General features: G+C 38.7%; 1 protein-coding gene across 1 annotated transcript in view; it reads right to left on the bottom strand.

Annotated features, from left to right (window-relative positions):
* Positions 1-21224, bottom strand: part of nomo (nodal modulator) — a 38135-nt gene extending 16911 nt beyond the window's left edge. Inside the window, exons 1-17 of the mRNA XM_017482373.3 lie at positions 21012-21224; positions 20294-20383; positions 17339-17384; positions 16778-16878; positions 16582-16688; positions 15916-15988; positions 14271-14423; positions 11873-12007; positions 11668-11757; positions 11248-11353; positions 9318-9468; positions 8741-8918; positions 8434-8575; positions 3092-3223; positions 1139-1275; positions 918-1005; positions 756-819 (exon numbers count right to left, since the gene is read on the bottom strand). Coding sequence (XP_017337862.1) covers positions 756-819; positions 918-1005; positions 1139-1275; positions 3092-3223; positions 8434-8575; positions 8741-8918; positions 9318-9468; positions 11248-11353; positions 11668-11757; positions 11873-12007; positions 14271-14423; positions 15916-15988; positions 16582-16688; positions 16778-16878; positions 17339-17384; positions 20294-20383; positions 21012-21206 — 1988 coding nt within the window. The 5' untranslated portion in view covers positions 21207-21224. The remainder of the gene's footprint in view (positions 1-755; positions 820-917; positions 1006-1138; positions 1276-3091; positions 3224-8433; positions 8576-8740; positions 8919-9317; positions 9469-11247; positions 11354-11667; positions 11758-11872; positions 12008-14270; positions 14424-15915; positions 15989-16581; positions 16689-16777; positions 16879-17338; positions 17385-20293; positions 20384-21011) is intronic.
* Between the last annotated feature and the right edge of the window lie 318 nt (positions 21225-21542).

Below are 21542 nucleotides of genomic sequence, written 5' to 3'. Positions count from 1 at the left end.
ACATTTGCCTGTTTACCAGCTCAGAAATAGCCAGTGATGCTAAAGAAATGATAAGCCTCTTACTTTTGTAGTATTAGCCTACCTTTAGAGTTGTGATTTTCATGGATTGCTGAGAGATTTATAAAGTAATTTCCATCTAGCTACTGTTAGCAAGCTAGTCCCTATATAACTTGCATTTACTTTAGATTAGCTACACTGTCTGTGCCTATGAATATACATTAGCTACTTATGCAAATTACTTTGAGTAGGATTAGATACTTACGCAAATTACATTTAGCAAGCAAGCCCTAGTATATTTAAAAACATAACATAACACGGCTGTTGGTCTTGTGTAAAGGCTTTTGACAGTCATTTGGCTGCCATATTGTTGCATCTAACATCAATCCTACATTCATGTTCATCTGAAGATTCCTGGTCAACTCACATATTTAATTGGTGTCAAACATTTAGTCATACTGAAGCAGCAATCTCATGAAAAAGGTCAAGCTGACGATATTACTTTTCCCTGCTGTTAGGTAAGAGTCCATTTGTTTTATCATCAAGTCAATATTCATTTTGTCGTGCTTTCCATATGATACTACACATGTTGCCAGCAGAGTGTGGTGTGGCTCATTTCACATGTGAAGTGGTAAATCAGTCAGCACAAAGATGAATCATTTCAATATTAATCTTATAGAACAGTAAGAAAACAACCTGTTTAATAGTAAGAGTTTTAGAAAATTTAATTGTAAATTTTTTACTATAAATATACATACGTGCTGTAAGTGTAATAATCCTGTTCGAACTGATGGCAGGAACGTGGTGTCACTTTGTACACACCTACAAGGAGCAATATAGCAATGTCAGCACTTATATAAAATAAAAAAATAAAAAAGATAATTTTACACAGCTGAAGAAAACAAAAGCATCAAAGAAACCTGGTTTTGACAGGCAGAAGCGATTGACTCCCTTTGAAAGATTGTAGACACCAACATTCTCAGGTTTGCTACCATCTTGGAAAAATTCCTTAAGGATAAAACAAATACACACATGACATGATATTCACGGTCACTGTTGCATAGGAGGATGTAAAAAGAATGCTAACACACGGTTATCATTACTGATTTGTAATGGTGGTAAATGTCAGAAAGGCCCTCACCAGTGTGATGGCATGGGACAGGGAGCAGCGCAGCATGTATCCCGTCTGTCTGAACTCCACCCCCTCCATGTCCGAGTCCAGCACCTCCACTTCGACTGATTTGTGTTTCCAGCACCACTCCTCATGGGTAATCGACACTGACAGACAAAGCACTCATGTTAAATGTTAAATCAGCTCTTACACTATGCAGCCATTAGAGTTCTCCTGTGTTACACAGTGAGGTGGACTAGTTATGTTTGATCGTAAACATATATAAACATTTTAATGGACTGTTTCAATGAGGTAAACTATAATACATTTACTGTGCATGTTTGCTCCTTCAGGTGGCACCATTTTTAAATGTAAAGGTGTTAAAACATAATGACTAGCTCAGACTTCTCATCCCTCCAAAAAATCAAACAGACAAAAATATATACAAGTTGATCAATGAATTATTCATCATCAGATCCTTTGTAACAAGAATTTGAGAAAACAGATTTCTGCAATGTCCTGTTTCCCTGATGTGCATCAATACCTTGTTGATACAGAATGTGTTGAAACCATAAAAAAAAATTGAAGCTTATCACAGTTTGTATGTTCACTGTCTTAGTGGAAGGGCAGAAAAAAAAAAGAGCTCTTATAATGCAGATAGCTCTGTATTGCGCGTAACCACGCATTCTTTGGGGGGTCGTGTCCCCCCCCCCCCCCAATGATGAGGAAATACCAATCTGTCCCCCCAATATACAGTACAAAATATTTTCTATATGTCCCCCTTTAATGAACCCTGCCAACGGATCTGTCTTTTCTTGATCTATTCTATTTATTTATGTTTATTCCTTTTTACCTTTTAATTTATTTCTTCATTTACATGTGATTCGATTCCTTTTTAATATATTTCCGTTTGGTAAGGAAAATAGGTGTGTTCCCCCCCCTCCAATTGTACACTTGGTTGTGTCCATACTCACTGCAAGTTGGTTGATCTATTTGAGCAGCTCAGTCTGTAAGAAATGGAGACCGCAGCCAAGCATAGAAAAGTGCAGCAGAACATACGAGCTTTTTTCCAGACAGTCAGTAACTAGATTCATAAATAGTAGGTGACCTTAGCTTAGTATAGAAGGCATCATACCATGGCTTGGTTTGTTCTTAAGAACTTTTGATATTTGCACACCCACAAAGCAGGCTAGGCTAACGTCAGGTCCAGTTTTTGACCATTAACGTTACATTCACTTGCACATCCTCCCGCCGAGTTCGTTGTGAACCCTCACGTTGTGACAGACTGTTATAAATGCGAGTGAAAGTGAGGAAAGTTGCACAGCATTTCGTTCCTTTACACTACATTTGGGCTAAGGACAACTAATTGGACCCCACCCCAACGTCCATACCATGGTTACGCCCTTTATTTGTGGGTAGTGTTGGAGCAAGTCAAACACTGACAACATACCCAACATGGTTCACTGCTAAGAAGGAAGGGGACGTTGAAAGTAGACAATGTATATATATATATGACTGTGTAAGCTAGCAGTCACATACGTGGAGTACAGTTCTTCAGTAGTGTTTTGAATGATTTTTACTGTCAACTAGGCGTTTTCTAAAAAAACTACGCCACTTCTTGTGCTTATCTTTAAATGCCTATATTGCGATGTCTGGTTTTGTAACTTGAAGCACTGTAAACAAATGCTTGGTTGCAATGCATCCCCTGTAAATGTTTATGCCACAACATTAGAGCAGCCCCAACTAGAAATACAACACGCCAGAAATACACACACACACACACACACACACACACACACACACACACACACACACACACACACACACACACACACACACACACACACACACACACACACACACACACACACACACACACACACACACACTTGCTGGCAGAAAAGAAGTAAATCTGCTAACACATTTAAATTGGTCATCATTATGTATGCATCAGCATTATATTTTCTGAGTCTTTCCTCTTACCTTTGTATTTTCCAGGCAGGACTTTACTGAAGGAAAAGCTGAGTACTTCGCTACTGCTGGAGAGCTGAATGTTCTGCCGCTCACCCAGTCTGCTTATAGGCTGGAGCGTTACTACAAGATCTCCACATGCAGCTGAGGGATCCATCAAGAAGGAAAAAAAAATATATACATTATATATAAAATACAATTACTCATTAAAGCTGAAATACCAAATTACTGCCGTTTCTCATCAATGTCTTTGGTTTTTGCTTGATCATTTATTATTTAACTTTTTGAATTGACTGAGAATGTGCGTCAGTTCTCACAGAACTCGAGTGCTTACATGCAGCACTTTCTCTGCATGCTCACTACACTGCTTCATGCTCATGAACACCTCTGTGTGCACGTAATCCACGGCACATCGTGCTAATTTTGAACAACCACGCTCACTGATACTGCAGGCTGAGGAAGGCCTCGGTATTAAAGACACCGTTTAAACAGCATAAAATGTGCTATAAGGTTACTTGTATTGCAGGAAGATGCTGTAGTTCCTCCTATTTATATTCTCACAAAGCATTGCTTGCAGCCTGCTTTGACTTGACTGTCACAGAGTCATTTTATAATTTTGAGTACATCTCATGTTCATGAGATGGAGCTTTAATCTTTATCATCACCTGATGATATGAAACAATGTGATTTAGATGTGATGAGCTTATTAACAGAGGATTACACACATAACTGACTGGACGATCACTGCTGGATTAATTAATCTATCAAAAGTACACACACTCGTTACACAATTATACAACATTACTGTGTGTGTGTTTTTTTAATAGTTCTAATCACACACACACACCTCAAAAAAGTCATTTGACAGATGCATTAAATAGCAAAATAAACCAAAATACATATAAATTAAATGTGAGCTATTTCATCACCCAAGCCCCAAGTGTACATTTTGGCCTTTAAGCTTTAAGCCACTCCCCCTACCTGAGACTGACACACAATGAAATTGATCATTTTTTCTACATGGGGTTTTGACTGTTGTCCTTGTGTGCATGTGTGTGTGCATGTGTGCGTGCATGTGTGCGTGCGTGTGTGCGTGTGTGTGTGTGTGTGTGTGTGTGGTGTGTGTGTGTGTTTTAAATAGAAACAGTGGGTCAGAAACCAAAAGAACAGCAAGACTGTTTGGGAGACAGATCCACAAAGTGTGTAATGATTTAGATGATGCTAAACTCAAGGCAAAGCGCAAAACTGTCATGGCTATTGTGGCTGATCGACTACCGAACAACTGCTTTTAAAAAAAAAAAAAAAAAAAAAAAAAAAAAAAAGGTCTTTTCTTCTTCAACATTAACTAATCTTCGTGCCCAGGCTAATCATGGCACTTAAAATAGATTGTTTTGTTTTTTTTTGTTTTCTTTTTAGATAGATCTTTAACATATTTTCATCAATAAATAGGAACAATGCTTACATTCCTAATGCAAAATAATATTTTTTACAAATCTCACAACTACACGTGAGGAAAGCCATGTCTTATGTTCAAAAAGAAGGTGTATATCACGTAAAACCCTGGTATTCAGCTGTCCAATTTTGTAAATTTGATCATTCAACTCTGCACCTAAGCATGAAAATGACCTCAAATATAAATTCAGTTAATTATTTTGCCTTCAGATACAGTAGATTAAAATCATCAAAACATTTTGGTGAGTACTACAAAAATAATTGTACTATACCTTATTTTATGTGACCAAAAAAAAGCATTGTCAACCATGTTACCCATTATGGAAATGCACATCAAAAGGAATGGTTTTTCCCAAAATCAAAGTATTTGCATAGCATGTCATTTCCTCAAGAAGCACATGGATGAAGGACTAGAAGGTATGTCCTCTCTCTTTTACTAAATATATTTGTTTAAATTGCAAACCTGTGTCAAGAGTGGAAATTTAAAAAAAAAAAAAAAAAAGGTCCATGACAAGGCTCCATCCTGCAAAGATGATTCGTCAACTGCTATTCAAGGAAGTTGGAACCAACTTGATGGAGAAGAGTATTTTTCATTAGTGAAGTCCAAGCCTCAAAGAATTCAGGCCGTTATTAAAGCCAGAGGAGGAGCAACAAAGTACTAATTGTGATTACGATTCCATAATTTTTTCCTCAACATTGAGTTATTCCATCATTTTTTTTCCTGTACTTGATCTAAACTTGCCAGGGGGTGTAGAATATTGTGAAGTTGTGTGAAGGCCGTTAAATGAGATAAAATTTTCTTGTCAGTTGATTTAGCAACGGCCGGGTGCATGTGCGATGCTTAATTGGGGCTGAGATGGCAGGATGCACTGTGGGAAGAAGGCAAGCTGACAGAGGCAGTGTGATGGGCAATGTTCTGCTGGGAAACCTTGGGTCCTGGCATTCATATGGATGTTACTTTGACACGTACCACCGACCTAAACATTGCTGCAGTCCAAGTTCACCCCTTCATGGCAACGGTATTCCCTAATAGCAGTGGCCTCTGTCAGCAGGATGATGCGCACTGCCACACTGCAAAAATTATTCAGGAACGGTTTGAGGAACATGACAAAGAATTCATGGTGTTAACTTGACCTCCAAATTCCCCAGATCTCAATCCGATAGAGCATCTGTGGGATGTGTTGGACAAACAAATCCGATCCATGGAGGCCCCACCTCGTAACTTACAGGACTTAAAGGATCTGCTGCTAACGTCTTGGTGAAGATCCCACAGCACACCTTCAGAGGTCTTGTGGAGTCCGTGCCTCAACAGGACAGAGCTGTTTTGCTGGCACAAGAGGGACCTACACACTATTAGGCAGGTGGTTTTAATGTTAGGGTTATTGCTTGGGTCACAAGTCCTGAGCGTGGTGTAGAGTCTGCTCCACAAAAACAGTCATCAAGGCTAGAAGGTTGAGAAGTATCTAATATGTTATGATGGTGAGTGACTAAAGGATGATGTTCAGGGTAGGATATGAGATTAAAGTAGATGGTAGAACTACAGTGAGGGAAAGAAGTATTTGATCCCCTGCTGATTTTGTACGTTTGCCCACTGACAAAGAAATGATCAGTCTATAATTTTAATGGTAGATTTATTTGAACAGTGAGAGACAGAATAACAACAAGAAAATCCAGAAAAACGCATGTCAAAAATGTTATAAATTGATTTGCATTTTAATGAGGGAAAAAAGTATTTGACCCCCTCTCAATCAGAAAGATTTCTGGCTCCCAGGTGTCTTTTATACAGGTAACGAGCTGAGATTAGGAGCACACTCTTAAAGGGAGTGCTCCTAATCTCAGCTTGTTACCTGTATAAAAGACACCTGTCCACAGAAGCAATCAATCAATCAGATTCCAAACTCTCCACCATGGCCAAGACCAAAGAGCTCTCCAAGGATGTCAGGGACAAGATTGTAGACCTACACAAGTCTGGAATGGGCTACAAGACCAGTGCCAAGCAGCTTGGTGAGAAGGTGACAACAGTTGGTGCGATTATTCGCAAATGGAAGAAACACAAAAGAACTGTTGATCTCCCTCGGCCTGGGGCTCCATGCAAGATCTCACCTCGTGGAGTTGCATTGATCATGAGAACAGTGAGGAATCAGCCCAGAACTACACGGGAGGATCTTGTCAATGATCTCAAGGCAGCTGGGACCATAGTCACCAAGAAAACAATTGGTAACACATTACGCCGTGAAGAACTGAAATCCTGCAGCACCCGCAAGGTCCGCTGCTCAAGAAAGCACATATACATGCCCATCTGAAGTTTGCCAATGAACATCTGAATGATTCAGAGGACAACTGGGTGAAAGTGTTGTGGTCAGATGAGACCAAAATGGAGCTCTTTGGCATCAACTCAACTCGCCGTGTTTGGAGGAGGAGGAATGCTGCCTATGACCCCAAGAACATCATCCTCACCGTCAAACATGGAGGTGGAAACATTATGCTTTGGGGTGTTTTTCTGCTAAGGGGACAGGACAACTTCACCGCATCAAAGGGACGATGGACGAGGCCATGTACCGTCAAATCTTGGGTGAGAACCTCCTTCCCTCAGCCAGGGCATTGAAAATGGGTCGTGGATGGGTATTCCAGCATGACAATGACCCAAAACACACGGCCAAGGCAACAAAGGAGTGGCTCAAGAAGAAGCACGTTAAGGTCCTGGAGTGGCCTAGCCAGTCTCCAGACTTTAATCCCATAGAAAATCTGTGGAGAGAGCTGAAGGTTCGAGTTGCCAAACGTCAGCCTCGAAACCTTAATGATTTGGAGAAGATCTGCAAAGAGGAGTGGGACAAAATCCCTCCGGAGATGTGTGCAAACCTGGTGGCCAACTACAAGAAACGTCTGACCTCTGTGATTGCCAACAAGGGTTTTGCCACCAAGTACTAAGTCATGTTTTGCAGAGGGGTCAAATACTTATTTCCCTCATTAAAATGCAAATCAATTTATAACATTTTTGACGTGCAGGGGATCAAATACTTTTTCCCCTCACTGTATATTCAACTTCATTAAATGCATTTTCTGTTTTATACAAATCATTAATTTAGTTTCAAGTATTAAACTTGTGACAATTTCTGTCTCTTCTCTCCCACTCCCTCTATGCGAGGTTGAAAAATAATGTGTAATATTTTGGAACTGTATTTTAGGAAGGTGAATGTGTGTGCAATGAATTTTGAATGCTGGAATTTTGTTTTAAATCAAAATATTCAGACGCAATGAATTGCAGAGGAAACTAACTCAAGTGTTGTTATTACTGGGCAGAAAAATTCAAGTATCGTTATTGCGATATGTTTTTATTCAATTTATGTAATTCAACAAGCCATTTTGCCTTGAGGACATTTGGCATTGTTATTCTTCCAGATCAGATAATACCCCCACCCCCAGGTAAATGAGCACGCTATCAGACATCTGTATATCAGACACATCCCTAAAGTAAATTTTAAAAATCTGATTGTAACACTACACTAATTACATCCTCCAAAGTCATTTTTACCATTTACTGAATATGCATATTACCTTACAACTTCAGTATAATTCACCTCTTGGAGAAGTATGGAACACAACTGAGGTTCTAAAGTGCTGCTTGCAATAACATTTCTTCCAGAGAGGTCTCCAAAGCTCTTATGCATGCTTTAAATGAAAGCAACTTTTGTCCTCTTATTTTCCCCAAATAAAAGGTTAAACGGTCTTTAAACTCTTGCATGGCACCAAAATTTTAAGGAAATTTTGTAAACCGAAAGCTATTCAGCCATACCACTATCCAGCTGCACCTCTAACTCAATAGAACAATAATGAATTAGCAAAAAATAATTATTATTAATAAAATAAATAAATAAATAAATAAATAAAAATACAGGACTTACCCAAACATGAGACAGTGCCAGAGACAACTGCTATGAACTGGGTGAAAAGTAGGTCATTAATTGGGCGGTCAATCAGGGAGATGTTGAGAGACTGAGGCTGCAACGCGAGTCCAGCCTTGGCCTCAGCCTCTGGTAAAGTGACCTATGTAGGCAACATCATGAAAAACAAAATTAGCAAGAGAATGTACAATTACATTTCAGATTCAATTTTAGTCTCTTGTTTGGATGTAAGAAGGTTGCGCGGCTTCTAGATTATATGAGAGAGAGAATTAGATACTGTAATGCCCACTCGTGAAAGCTGTAATACCTGGACACTGTAGTCTCCTGGTTTGGCTTGGAAGCAGAACACTCCCTGCTGGTTGCTCTCAATCATGCGGATCACAGTCTGATCATGCCCTTGGCCTGAAAGCATGACTTTATAGCGTCCTAGATGTTTTATACCCTCTGGTAGATGGGCAATGGAAATTTGACCACACATGCTGAATCTGATAATAAACAAAGAGCATATTTACAGCCCCACCACCCCATACAGTTTACTCAAACATTCAAATTCAAAGTGATTAAATCAACATTAGCAAGCTGCCTGGTTAGTACCACGTTGTGTTCTTCATAACTTGATTTTATGACCTCATTCTTTTTTGCTAGAATTTGAGACTAAGAATAATTTACTTTTACCTTATTTATTCACATAAACGAATTATATATTTCTGCTTCTGTCACTGGATGCGTGTAATAAGATTACAACCGCTGTAGCCCTGCTCCCTTTAAAAATTTACTGTATATATGGAGCGGATTTATTTCAATCGTATACCTGGGAGATGAGAAGTTTGATACTACACAATATTCATCAACATTCCATGAAAATCAACCCATGTAGGTCTCACCCTGCTGTGATAATGTCAGGCAGCTGAGGAGTGCTGGGTGCAATCTTCACTGTGATCGGCTCGAAAAACATGAGCTCCTTATGAGTGCTGATGGTGTAGGTGCCAGTGGTCATATTCTCCAATCGGAATGAACCATCCTCTTTAGTAATCACTGCAGACAACAACAAGGCAGATTGACAGGGATGAGATTTTTTTTCCCCAAAGCATATGTAATACTGCTGAGAAAAGCATACAGGTCATGGTTAGAAGTTACTATCTCTGGATACAAGTCTTAATTAGGGTCACAGTCATGTTGTATGATCAGGCAGTTACCTTACCTTTGACTTGCAGATTAAAATGCATTTCTGTCTATGACCAGCTACACATTCATTTTGATTTTCTTTGATCCTATCGAGTTCATTAATCTAGTGGTTCTCCTCAGAGTGTGTCTGGCTTTGCTTCCCCAAACATTTTGCAACCACTCTCCCTCTAAATCATACTACAACAACCTCCATTTCTCCACACAGGAGTCGCAGACTGCCATGAAACCCTTTGGCGGAGCAATACACCACGTTACATTGCTACTCTCTGCTGCCACGTGTGTAACTATCATACACAACAGCTTTCCAGCACACAGACAAATACGGCATTGCTGACCAGAACTAAGTGAAATCATCTACGTTGCACACCGCCAAGCTAGTTAGCTTTTTTTCCTGCCTCAACATTACATTTTACTGCTGCAACTCTTGCTTTCAGCTTATAACAAAAAATTGGTAAACACTGACAATGCAAGACATTTTATTGAAAAGTTGTACTCCAAAACAAGCAAAGAACAAGAAGTGGACTTGATATATTTTGTATCCTTTTGTTTTAGACACAGGGATGTTAAAAGACACTTTTGTACAAATTTTCCGTTCTGGTTTGTGTCTTATTAATGATTAACTAGATAGGTAAAGTTTGCTTTATGTGTGCTTGACTTTGAAGTTGGCTTGACAAAGCCAGTCTGAAAGTTTAAAAATAGTTATCAGTTTGAAATCTGAAGTTAATGTCCAGTTTTAAGACAGACAGACAGACAGGGTACCAAAACTTGTAGTATTGAACAGACAGGGTGTCAAAATGTGAAGCGTTGGACAGATAGGGTGCCAAAACTTTGAGATGGCTACATAGATACAACTCCTGGTAAAAAACTATGGAATCACAACAGTTAAAGAATGCTCACCTAGCTTTTTTACGTCGTAGCAAATAAACAAATCACAGATATGAGAAAACATTTTGTGTTTAATTTTAGTTTATTTTATTCCAGGAAAATATTATGGCATCACTCAAAGTTGAGTAAAAAAAAAAAAAAAAAAAAAAAAAAAAAAAAAAAAAAAAAAAAAAAAAAGATGGACTCATCCAAAAAAATTTTTTTATAATAATAATAATAATAATAATAATAATAATAATAATAATAATAATAATAATACTCACAAAAGCTATTAATAACATTTTGCTAGCATGGTTTCAAGATGATCTGAGCCAATTTTGGTGAAAATTGGACAAAGCATCTAGGACAAGTTTGAAAAGGGGTCATCCTTGAGCCAAGGAACAGGTGAAAAGCATTTTGTTTCTAGGCCTTACAGTTCAAAAATTATTAGCATAAACGTATGTCAAAATTTCATCACTTGGTGGCACTAGAGGGCTTGAGAAAGACTCCAATCTTGCTACTGTTAATGTTGAGACTGTCCTCTATCTGTGTGCCAGTTCATAACTTCCATAAGATTCCCCACAAGCGGTTCTATGGGCTGAGTTGAGTTCTAACATATCAGAAAGAATTTGAGGCGAGTAGTACGACTGAAAGGATCTAAAAGCTTTTCTGAGGATATGGAAGAGGTCTTAACTTTAAGGTTAACATTAGTTGACCTTTTTGAATTGAAATGCGACGACTTTTATATAAAATTACTATAATTACCTTTAATCTGGTTGTTAAGGGTGACAACTGCACCTGCCACTCCCTCACCATCGGGGCTGTTCAAAACTCTTCCCATTACTGAGAAGCCCATCACTCGGAAAATTGGCTACAGAAAACGTTAGGGAGGAAAACGGAAAGGAAAGAAAAGGTGTGATCAACAGCATTCCCAACAACCAACAGTACCAATCGCTGAGAATGACAAATTGCAGGTTTTTTACATTGTTGCTGTTGTAATTGCCCAATGCTAATTTTATGCTTTAACATAAATGTTTCTTTTCTACCATGTTGATATGCCCAATTGTAATTTTGAGTGGTATGCTTCTCCTGAACGCAACTACCTCATACACCTCATAGATTTATTGATATTCTTCATCAGTTTACAAGTCATACGGTTATAGAAGAAATGATCATTAGCCTTACCTCTAACTTCAAAGAATTGTGCTCGACTCTGAAATCTAGCCGGGATGGAGCAACATCAAAAGTGATCCGTTCTCCTCTGTAATATGGCACCTGGGATTTCAAACAGATTCAAATTCCATGATGATTCAAACAGATTCAAATTCTGATGCTACTTCTACAGTATTTTGTGACTCTGCAAAGATGAAAAGAAAATGGACAATCATACCACTGTGTATTCACCACTGGGCAAGCACGGAAAGGAGAAGGTGCCATCCTCACGTGACTGTGCACTACACAGATATACAAATGATGGATCATCTGACAAGGCACCATCTACAGGAGTGGAGCTACAGCCACTGATCTGCAGAAAACACAACACTCTTTGATCATAATGGAGCCGGCTGCAAAGCAAATTATATTAACATGCATATTTTAATACATTTTGTTACGCTCCGGTGGAGACATTCTGTTTTTGGGTTGTCTGCCCATCAATCCATTCAGCCGAGCTTCCCATTAGTGCAATATCTCAAAAACAAATGTTTGTAGAATTTAGAAGAAATTATTATTGTAACAAGCAGATTAACTGAATAGACTTTGGATTTGATTCAAACAGATCACAGCATGGTCAAATGTCCAGAATAGTTTTCTTCAATAACCTAATAACCTTCAATAAGCTTCCTGTTTGTCACACACAGATGTTGGCATCAGGGATGCGACAAAATTTCAGCTGCCGAAAAAATTTTTGGCCGACAGAGGGAAAGAAAATAAAGGGCAAAAACATGAGCCGAGAATATATGCCGTCACACCCCACCCCTCGTTTATTGTTGCAGTGCAGCATTACTAGAGCCGTAATTTAAAGAACATTACTTTGAGCAGCATGCACGGGAAATGATACAGGCAGAGGTGATGAATGCATTGGCTGAAGGATTGACGTGCAGCACAGAGCAAGGTGTCCCAGAGGAACAGTTGTGTACAAGTGATGAATTGATTAAATGAAAAAAAAAAAAAAGTCTAATACTATTATACAAAAAAAATACATTTATTGGTTTTAAAAAATCTTTCAGTTTCATCACTAGTTGGCACTGAGTAATAATTGTTTCTATAGTAACTGCTTATTAATAGGGACCTGTGTGTGGATGATTAACATAATCTAAGTCTCATAATAAAGCATGTAAAAAAGTATTAGCCAAAGAAATTTCTTAAGCAAATAAATATGTATTAGAACGCAGCAGCACGCCTTGTTTTCAACCAGCCCAAAAGCACCCCTCTTCATCTCCCTCCACTGGCTTCCTGTAGCCGCCCCAGCACATTCAACGCCTTGATGCTCACCTACAAGACCTTATCTGGAACAGCTCCCCCCTACCTCAACACTCTTCTTGAGGTTTACGTTCTCTCACGCAACCTGTGATTGGTTAAAAGACCTTCACACTAACTGTTCCTCAGTGGTGGAACGATCTTCCAACTTCATTCCGGATAGCAGAATCAGCCACTGTTTTAAAAAAAACAAACAACTAAAGACCCACCTCTTCCGTGAACTAACGCCTAACCTGCCAACCGCCACGTTATTTTAAAAAATAATAATAATAAAATTATTACACTGGCTTTTACACCTCTACTCTGCACACTTTGCTTCTCTAGAACTTAATTTAAAATCCTGTATTATAGCACTACTTGTATTGTTCTCCGATTGATATATCTCTTTGCTTGTATTTCCTCGTCTGCTAAATGGATAAATGTAAATGTATAACTGTTGGCATGTTGAAGTTTTATCTCATATTTACAGAAGGAGTTTCCAGTGTCGGTGGTTTGTATCAGTCAGAGATAAATCTTTTTCTTTTTTATTTTTATCCTTGGTATTTTAATATTTCATTAAATTTTTTTTATTTTGACTGTCTTCATGGGAAAGTTAGGGAATGACTGTTTAAACCTGCAATAATGTAACTTGTTCTGTGGACATTAAAAGTTCAATGTGTCGCTGTTTAACACAAATTCTATTGTTGGCAAAGTGCGATGGCATTAGAGAAATGAAATACTTTGGGATGTGTGGTTATAGGAAAATGATCAACTTCATATTTGCATTGCATCACACCACTACTTTGGTTGATTATTTTATTTTGGCATGCTCCATTGTTTTATAACTTATGTCCGACCGACCGACGTTTAGCAGTTCCAACTCAGCGTGGCTCGAGGTCCCTTTCCAGAACCTTCAAACTAACTGTTCCTCAGTGGTGGAATGAACTTCCAACCTCAATCGCAGAATCTCTCACCATCTTCAAAAAACAGCTAAAGACCCACCTCTTCCATCAACACCTAACCAACTCATAATTTTAAAAAAACAAAACAAAACAAAACAAAACAAAACAAAAATGCACTTACGCCACTACTCTGCACACTTTGCTTCTTCTGGAACTCAATTAACGGATCTTGTACAGTAGCACTACTTGTATTGTTCTCTGCTTGATATATCGCTTTGCTTGTATTTCCTCATTTGTAAGTCGCATTGGATAAAAGCCTCCGCTAAATGAATAAATGTAAATGTATGTAAATGTCCCAAAAGCATGCAAGCAGAACTGGGATAGATGGAAAGTGTCCTTGATGAGGTTTTGACCATTGAAACTACTCACCTCTTGCATCACTGTGGCAGAGTAAAGAAGAAATGTAACCTCCTTCATGGGTTCACCATCACTTTGCACCTCACCAGAGACATCATAGCCTTTAACCACTAGAGGAGCTGCAGCCTGGGCATTGGCATTTGACACAACTACAGAGGTTGAGGTCTGCAGGGGTAACACAAACCAATGAGTCCATGTTGAACAGATATTTGCGAGATGAAAACTTTGAGATACTTTAAACAGAAGATTATTTTAAGCATTTGGCCTAGAATATAAATATAACATTATCAAAACAACATACATAGTTTTTAATTTAGTATTGCCCTGAATGAGCTATTTCACGTAACTGATGTATGCATATAGTCCGCGAGACACACAAAAAAGAATTTATACAAATTACCCCGTTCTAAAGTTTACATACGCTTGATTCTTAAAACTGTGTGTTGTTAACTGGATGATCAGCGACTTTTTTTTTACGTTTTGTGATAATTGTTCATGAGTCACTTGTTTATCCTGAACAGTTAAACTGCCCACTGTTCTTCAGAAAAATCCTCCACGTCCTGCACTTTCCTTGGTTTTCTAGCATCTCTTACATATTTGACCCCTTTCCAACAGTTTATATGATACTGAGGTCCATCTCGTCACACTTAGGACAACTGAGAGACTCATACACAACTACTATATTACAAAAGGTGCAAACGTTCACTGATGTTCAACATGGCAACATGATACATGAAGAGATGTAAACTAAGGAGATGTAAACTTTTGAACAGGATCCATCCATCCATCTTCAACTGCTTACTCCTTTTCAGGGTCACGGGGAACCTGGAGCCTATCCCTGGGAGCATGGGGCACAAGGCGGGGTTCACCCTGGACAGGGTGCCAATACATCGCAGGGCACAATCACATACACATTCATACACTACGGACACTTTAGACACGCCAGTCAGCCTACCATGCATGTCTTTGGACTGGGGGAGGAAACCGGAGTACCCGGAGGAAACCCCCACAGCACGGGCTTTTGAACAGGATGTTCTTTGTAAATTGTTATTTTGTCTTCTGGAAAAAACTTAAATATCTTATGTAGCTAGTGAAGGGCAGGACTAAATGAAAAAAATTAATAAATAAAAACAATTTACACCAACTATCCTGTTCAAAAGTTTACATCTCTCTGGCACTCATGAACAACCATCACAAAACATAAAAACAGTCATTGATCATCCAGGTAACAACACACAGTATTAAGAATCAAGCGTATGCAAACTGGTTCACTTGAACTGGTTGAACTGGTTCACTTGTGTAAATTCAGTTATTATTATTATTATTACTACTATTACTATTATTATTATTATCTTGTGGACTACATGTAAACATATTTTATGTGAAATAGCTTATTCAGGACAGTATTAAATAAAAAAACCATTAAATTTTTATGATCCCTCTTTTTTTTATTATTAACGTTTTGCAGATTCTGCAAGGGGTATGTAAATTAATGAGCATAACTGTGACAAGGTGGCAAAAAAAGGAACACTTAAAAACAAAGCCATAACTACATTTGTAAAGTTAGCCCCAACAATATTTTTGGGCTGATACCTGCTAATTAGTATAAACTGTTAGCCAAGCTACGAGAAAACATTACTGAGTTGAGACAGTTTACCCGTTCCAGGATCCACGATGCATGAGATGCTGTAATTTCGTAATTTCCAGGAAGTACTTTCGAAAAAGTGAACCTGCAGAACAAATATAATCAGTCAGTCATCCATCCATCTTCTACCGCTTACTCCATCTTCAGGGTCGCGGGGAACCTGGAGCCTATCCCAGGGAGCATCGGGCACAAGGCGGGGTACACCCTGGACCATCGCAGGGCACAGTCACCCATTCATACACTACGGACACTTTAGACACGCCAATCATGCATGTCTTTGGACTGGGGGAGGAAACCGGAGTACCCGGAGGAAACCCCCGCAGCACGGGGAGAACATGCAAACTCCGCACACACAGGGACACGGTGGGAATCGAACCCCCGACCCTGGAGGTGGGAGGCGAACGTACGTGCTAACCATTAAGCCACCGTGCGCCTCAGTCAGTCATTCCAGTCACAGGAATACACGAATAGGAATACATGGTCTCTTACAGCATATATGGTCATAATATTTCCAAATAATTTCCATACTTCTCAGCTTGTTTAAAGTTCCTTTAAAAATCAATATTTTTCCAGTCTTAATAGACCTGCATGAGAGCCTTGATGGTACGAGTTCTGCTGCATTTTTCTAAACAAGCGATGTCAAATGAATGATATTACAAAAAGAGAATATCAACTCACTGTCCTTCAGCCTGAGTGAACACCATCTGAAGTATTTGATCTTCTCCAGCATTCTTCAGACTGACCTCCACTCCTGCTGGGCCTTGCAGATGACCTTTACTCAGAACCTGAAGAAAAGACAGTTTAAATTATTAAATTGAATAAAACAAGACTTGCTCATGAAAAAAAAAACTGCAGGCAAGAATATTTCTCTTACTGTTCCTAAGACAGAGAATCCAGTAAAGAAAAAATTAATGTCCTGCTCTTTGGTGCATACGTCATTGAGGCCATCCACATGGATATCCACAGTGGTTGGCTCTGGAATCAAGTGAAGAGCAAAGGAAGCAAAGTGTCAATAGTTAAAACATCTTATCGGATACAACACTGCATTTACTTTATTGGACACTGTTAAAACCTGTCATCTTGTAATCGTATCTGAAAGCATAATCAATAAAATGTAAACATTTCACTCTAGCAGCTGCAACATACTTATCTACTAATGAACTAGTTTTGTTTGAAGGGAATACATGACCTATACATTTTAATAGGTTTCAGACTTCTCAATAATAGATGAGATGTTTGGGATGGTGTTCATTTTATTTCATGAATTGGGACTATAAGCGCCATAGAATGAAGATCAACACAGCAACATGCTATATGGTGCTCATGATTCTCCAATGTAGGGAATGGTGAGTAGGGAGCAACGTTAAACAGAGCAGCATATGGAACAGTATATCTACAGAGAGCTCAGGGCTGCTGATGAAAAATCATCCCTTACCAAAGCTCCATCCAAGAGGTGGTTCTATTTTGAGGACAAAATCACCCTGTAAGAGGAAACAACCACTATTAAAAAATTATTTGTTTTATTTATTGTGTTACAATAGACAATCAACTGCTAAAACTTTGGCCACAAATTCTGACATCCCAGCTATGGCAAAAGCATGTGCATAAAACTCAAATTCTGCCTGGGCCACATCAGTATTTCATCAGACCCTGAAGGTCAGCAAATGGAGTACATACATGTTTCACATATTGAACACATTCCTATGTTGACAAACACCAATAATCTATAGATTCTGAAAGTAGAGTAGGATCTACAGGCACACACGTGCACACCGAACCTTTATTATATAGAATTAGTATTAATATTAGTATACTAATACTGGGTAGGGCCTCCCTTTGCTCTCAAAACAGCCTCAATTCTTCATTCAAAACATTTCTTTGAGATTCTAGTCCATGTTGACATGATTGCATCATGCAATTCCTGCAGATTTTTCGGGTGCACTTTCATGCGGCAACTCTCCCATTGTACCACATCCCAAAGGTGTTCTATTGGATTCAGATCGGAGACTGGTAAGGCCACTGAAGAACACTGAACTCACGGTCATGTTTATGAAACCAGTTTGAGATAACCACCTTCAAGGTGACATTAGAACATACAAAAATTAAGTGAAAAACAATCAGAAAGGTTAGAGAGAAAAATAGGAATTATTATTAATTTTTTTTTTTTTTTTTTACAATAACCTAGTTGCATAAGGGTACACACACACACAAACTAATACTTTATTGAAGCACCGTTTGATTTTATTACACCACTCTATTAGCATGGCACATCTTGACTTGCCAATATTTTCCCATGCTTTCCTCAGGTGATTCAGGTGTCTCAGGTGATAAATCTTTGGTCTTCTTTTGATTAAGCCAGTCCTTTGTGGATTTGGATGTATGCTTTTGGTTACCATCGTACTGAAATGTGAAATTCCTTCATCTTTAGCTTACTAACAGCCACCTGAAAGCTTTGCACTAAAATCGACAGGTATTTGTAGCTATTCATGATTCCCTCCACCTTGATAAAAGCCCCAGTTCTGGCTAAAGAAAAGCAGCAAAGCACGATGCACGATGCACCATAGGTATGGTGTTCTTTTGATGATGTGCTTTGTTTTTTTGGACCAAATATACCTTCTAGAATTATGGTAATATTATGGTTTGGAGTGATTTAGATGAGCTTGGATGTTTTTTGTGAGATAGGGCTTCTGTCCAGCCACCCTACCCCATAGCCCAGACATGAAGAATATGAGAGACTGTTATCACATGCAGAGTGTAATCAGTACTTGTCAGATATTCCTGCAGCTCCTTTAATGTTGCTGTAGGCAACATAGGCAGACTCTCTGGTCATTTTCTGTCTTGTCCTTTTGTCAATTTTTGAGGGATGTCTTGTTCTTGGTAACATCACTGCAATACCCCATTTTCTCCACTTTTTAATGATGGCCTTCACTGGGTTCCACGGTATATCTAATGTTTTGGAAATTCTTTTATACCCCTCTCCTGAGCGATTGAAAGCTCTTTGCTGACCATGGCTTTAGAAGTCGGATGAAACCAAGGTGATGTCAAGAAAAATCTTCAGAAACAGCTGGTATTTATTTGGGGTTAACCTGAATAATTTCGTTGATGACAGCTGTATGATGATTACTTTTGAACATGAGAACAAACGTGACTGGCTCATTCTGAACCCGATTATAAAAGGGTGTGCACACCCTTAAGTAAGTTTTTTCATTTTCGCCAAAATGTTTAATTGTTTTTCGCTTAGCTTTTATACACTGTAATTTCACATTCAAGGTGGTAAAAGTCCTGACAAGATTTATCTTGGTTTCATTTGTTTTACATCACAAAAACCTGCCATTTTAACAGGGGTATGTTTTTATATCCATTGTACTATCTGCCACAGCATTTACTGTCCCCTATATCACTATATGACTAGCAATCAGCACTGGTTGATCAAAGTAGTTTAGCACAACAGTTGTATGACATGCACTATATGTCCAAAAGCTTGTGGACACCTGACCATCCCACTCATGTGTGCTTTTTTGATTATCCAATTCCAGATTTAGTGCCACCTTTGCTGTTATAATAACCTCTTCTAGGAAGATTTTCTAATGGATTTTGAAACATGGCTGTGGGGATTTATGCTCATTAATCCCCAGAAGCATTAGTGAGGTCTGGCACTGATGTTGGGTGAAAAGGCCTGGGGCACAGTCAGCATTCCAATTCATCCCAAAGGTGTTCAGAACGGCTGAAGTCCGGGCTCTGTACAGGCCACTCGAGTTCTTCCACCCCAACCTTGGAAAACTATGTCCTCCATTATTACAGATGCCCCCTGATGCTATTGCTTGGTGCACAGAGGCACTGCCATGCAGGAACATGTTTGGACTCAGCCCCTTGGTTCCAGCCGTCCGAAACTGTAATACTACAGCATACAAAGACATCCTATACAACTGTGTGGAAACAGTTTGTCGGCAAACCACATATTGGTGTGATGGTCAGGTGTCCACAGACTTTTAGCCGTATAGTGTATAAGCTGGGTATTTAGTGTGTGTGAATTGTGAAGCAAAACCACATCAAAAATTGTGAATTCTTTGAAAATGCTGAGGCTGAGAGATACAATGCAGTGAATGCTCCTTTAAATAACAGCATCATCATACTTTACATGTAAAACTGAGTGCACTAAATCTCACTTTTCAGCCTCAAACTTAAAAAAATATAAAAAATAAAAGTCTTTACAATAAATAAGTAAGGAAAGATCAAGAGAAGTCCTTGGAATGTTCCTGACTAGTAATACTTTTACATACACGTTATCCATCTGCTTAAGATTTACTTTACACTGCATTAAATTTTCCAAATAGGAAATTACACACGTGTTGTTTACGGTCTACATAAGTAAGAAATATTACAGCCATACCTTGTCATAGAGCGGGATCATGAAATAGCCATTGATGGGAGCACAGTCCGTCTGATATTTCAGGGAGCCTTGCTTAGTGTACAGCCTTATCTGGAGAATAAAAGCCAAAATATCAAAGCTTCACGACTATAAAACACTGACTTTCTAGCTGCATGTGGGAGCAATTTGTTTCTATATTAACATTATGAAACTATTTTCTGTGTATCGTTGGTATCAGTACTTTGTTACTTGCTGTAACAAGTAACTGTAACAAGAGAGTTATTTTCTCCATTAAATACTTGTTTTTTAATTGAACTCGTATTTGTTCATAATATGGCTACATTATTTTGTTCCTGTTGTTTTTCAGCTTCGGTGTTTCGTAAGCACTGGGCCAGAAGAACAAACTATTATTCTCTAAACACTACTACTACTACTACTACTACTACTACTACTACTATTACTATTATTACTATTATTATTATTATTATTATTATTATTATTATTAGTCCTAGCTAACTGTCTAACTCTGACGCTGCTTGGTGTACTACTATAAATAGTTGCTTGCAACAATGTATTTAAAACAAATGTAACAATTAGAGATTGTGTTGCCTGGTTAGCTACACGCATGTCAAAGCTGGGGGTAGAAAGCCGATAAACCAAGCACCTGTGTCCGGAAATGAATTCAGCTGGAGAGCAGGCTAACCAACTCGGTCTATATAAAACAAAATCTCAGTCTCACCTCGACGAGGGAGTAATCAATTTCCACATCTGACTTGACAAACCCACCGCAGCCAACTAAAATATCATCGGCGCAATTCACAGAAACTACATACAGAGAAAAAACGATAAACACTAAGATCTTCAACATCTTAAGCACGGCCATCATTCGGTCCTTGTGTAGAGTAGACAGGCTCTTGTAGCTCGGACCAATCATAACACAGAGACCTGATTTTTACACCAATAAAATTTGCCGTCCTTACAACTGCTCTTCTCTCATTCGTTTCATTGGCTAATACAGAATAGGAACCGGAAAACGACCACGGCAAGGGGGCGGGGATTAGCTGGTCCAATAAAGTCACTGGGTGAGTCCACCCCTCCCCCCTGTATAAAATGAGTTAGGCTACGTTGACAGAACGTGTGTTTAGGATTACTTTCAAAATTAGCAACATGTTCTAACTAGAAAAATAAAATATTCAAAAGGATATATTATGAGAGTATAACAGTATATTCCCGAGTTTATGATCGATTGTTTTGGGCAGTTTTATCTTTT

Source organism: Ictalurus punctatus, chromosome 12 (genome assembly GCF_001660625.3).
Source record: "Ictalurus punctatus breed USDA103 chromosome 12, Coco_2.0, whole genome shotgun sequence".
Classification (NCBI taxonomy): domain Eukaryota; kingdom Metazoa; phylum Chordata; class Actinopteri; order Siluriformes; family Ictaluridae; genus Ictalurus; species Ictalurus punctatus.
Note: the sequence above shows the minus strand (reverse complement) of the source record. Positions and strands in the feature narration are given on the sequence as shown.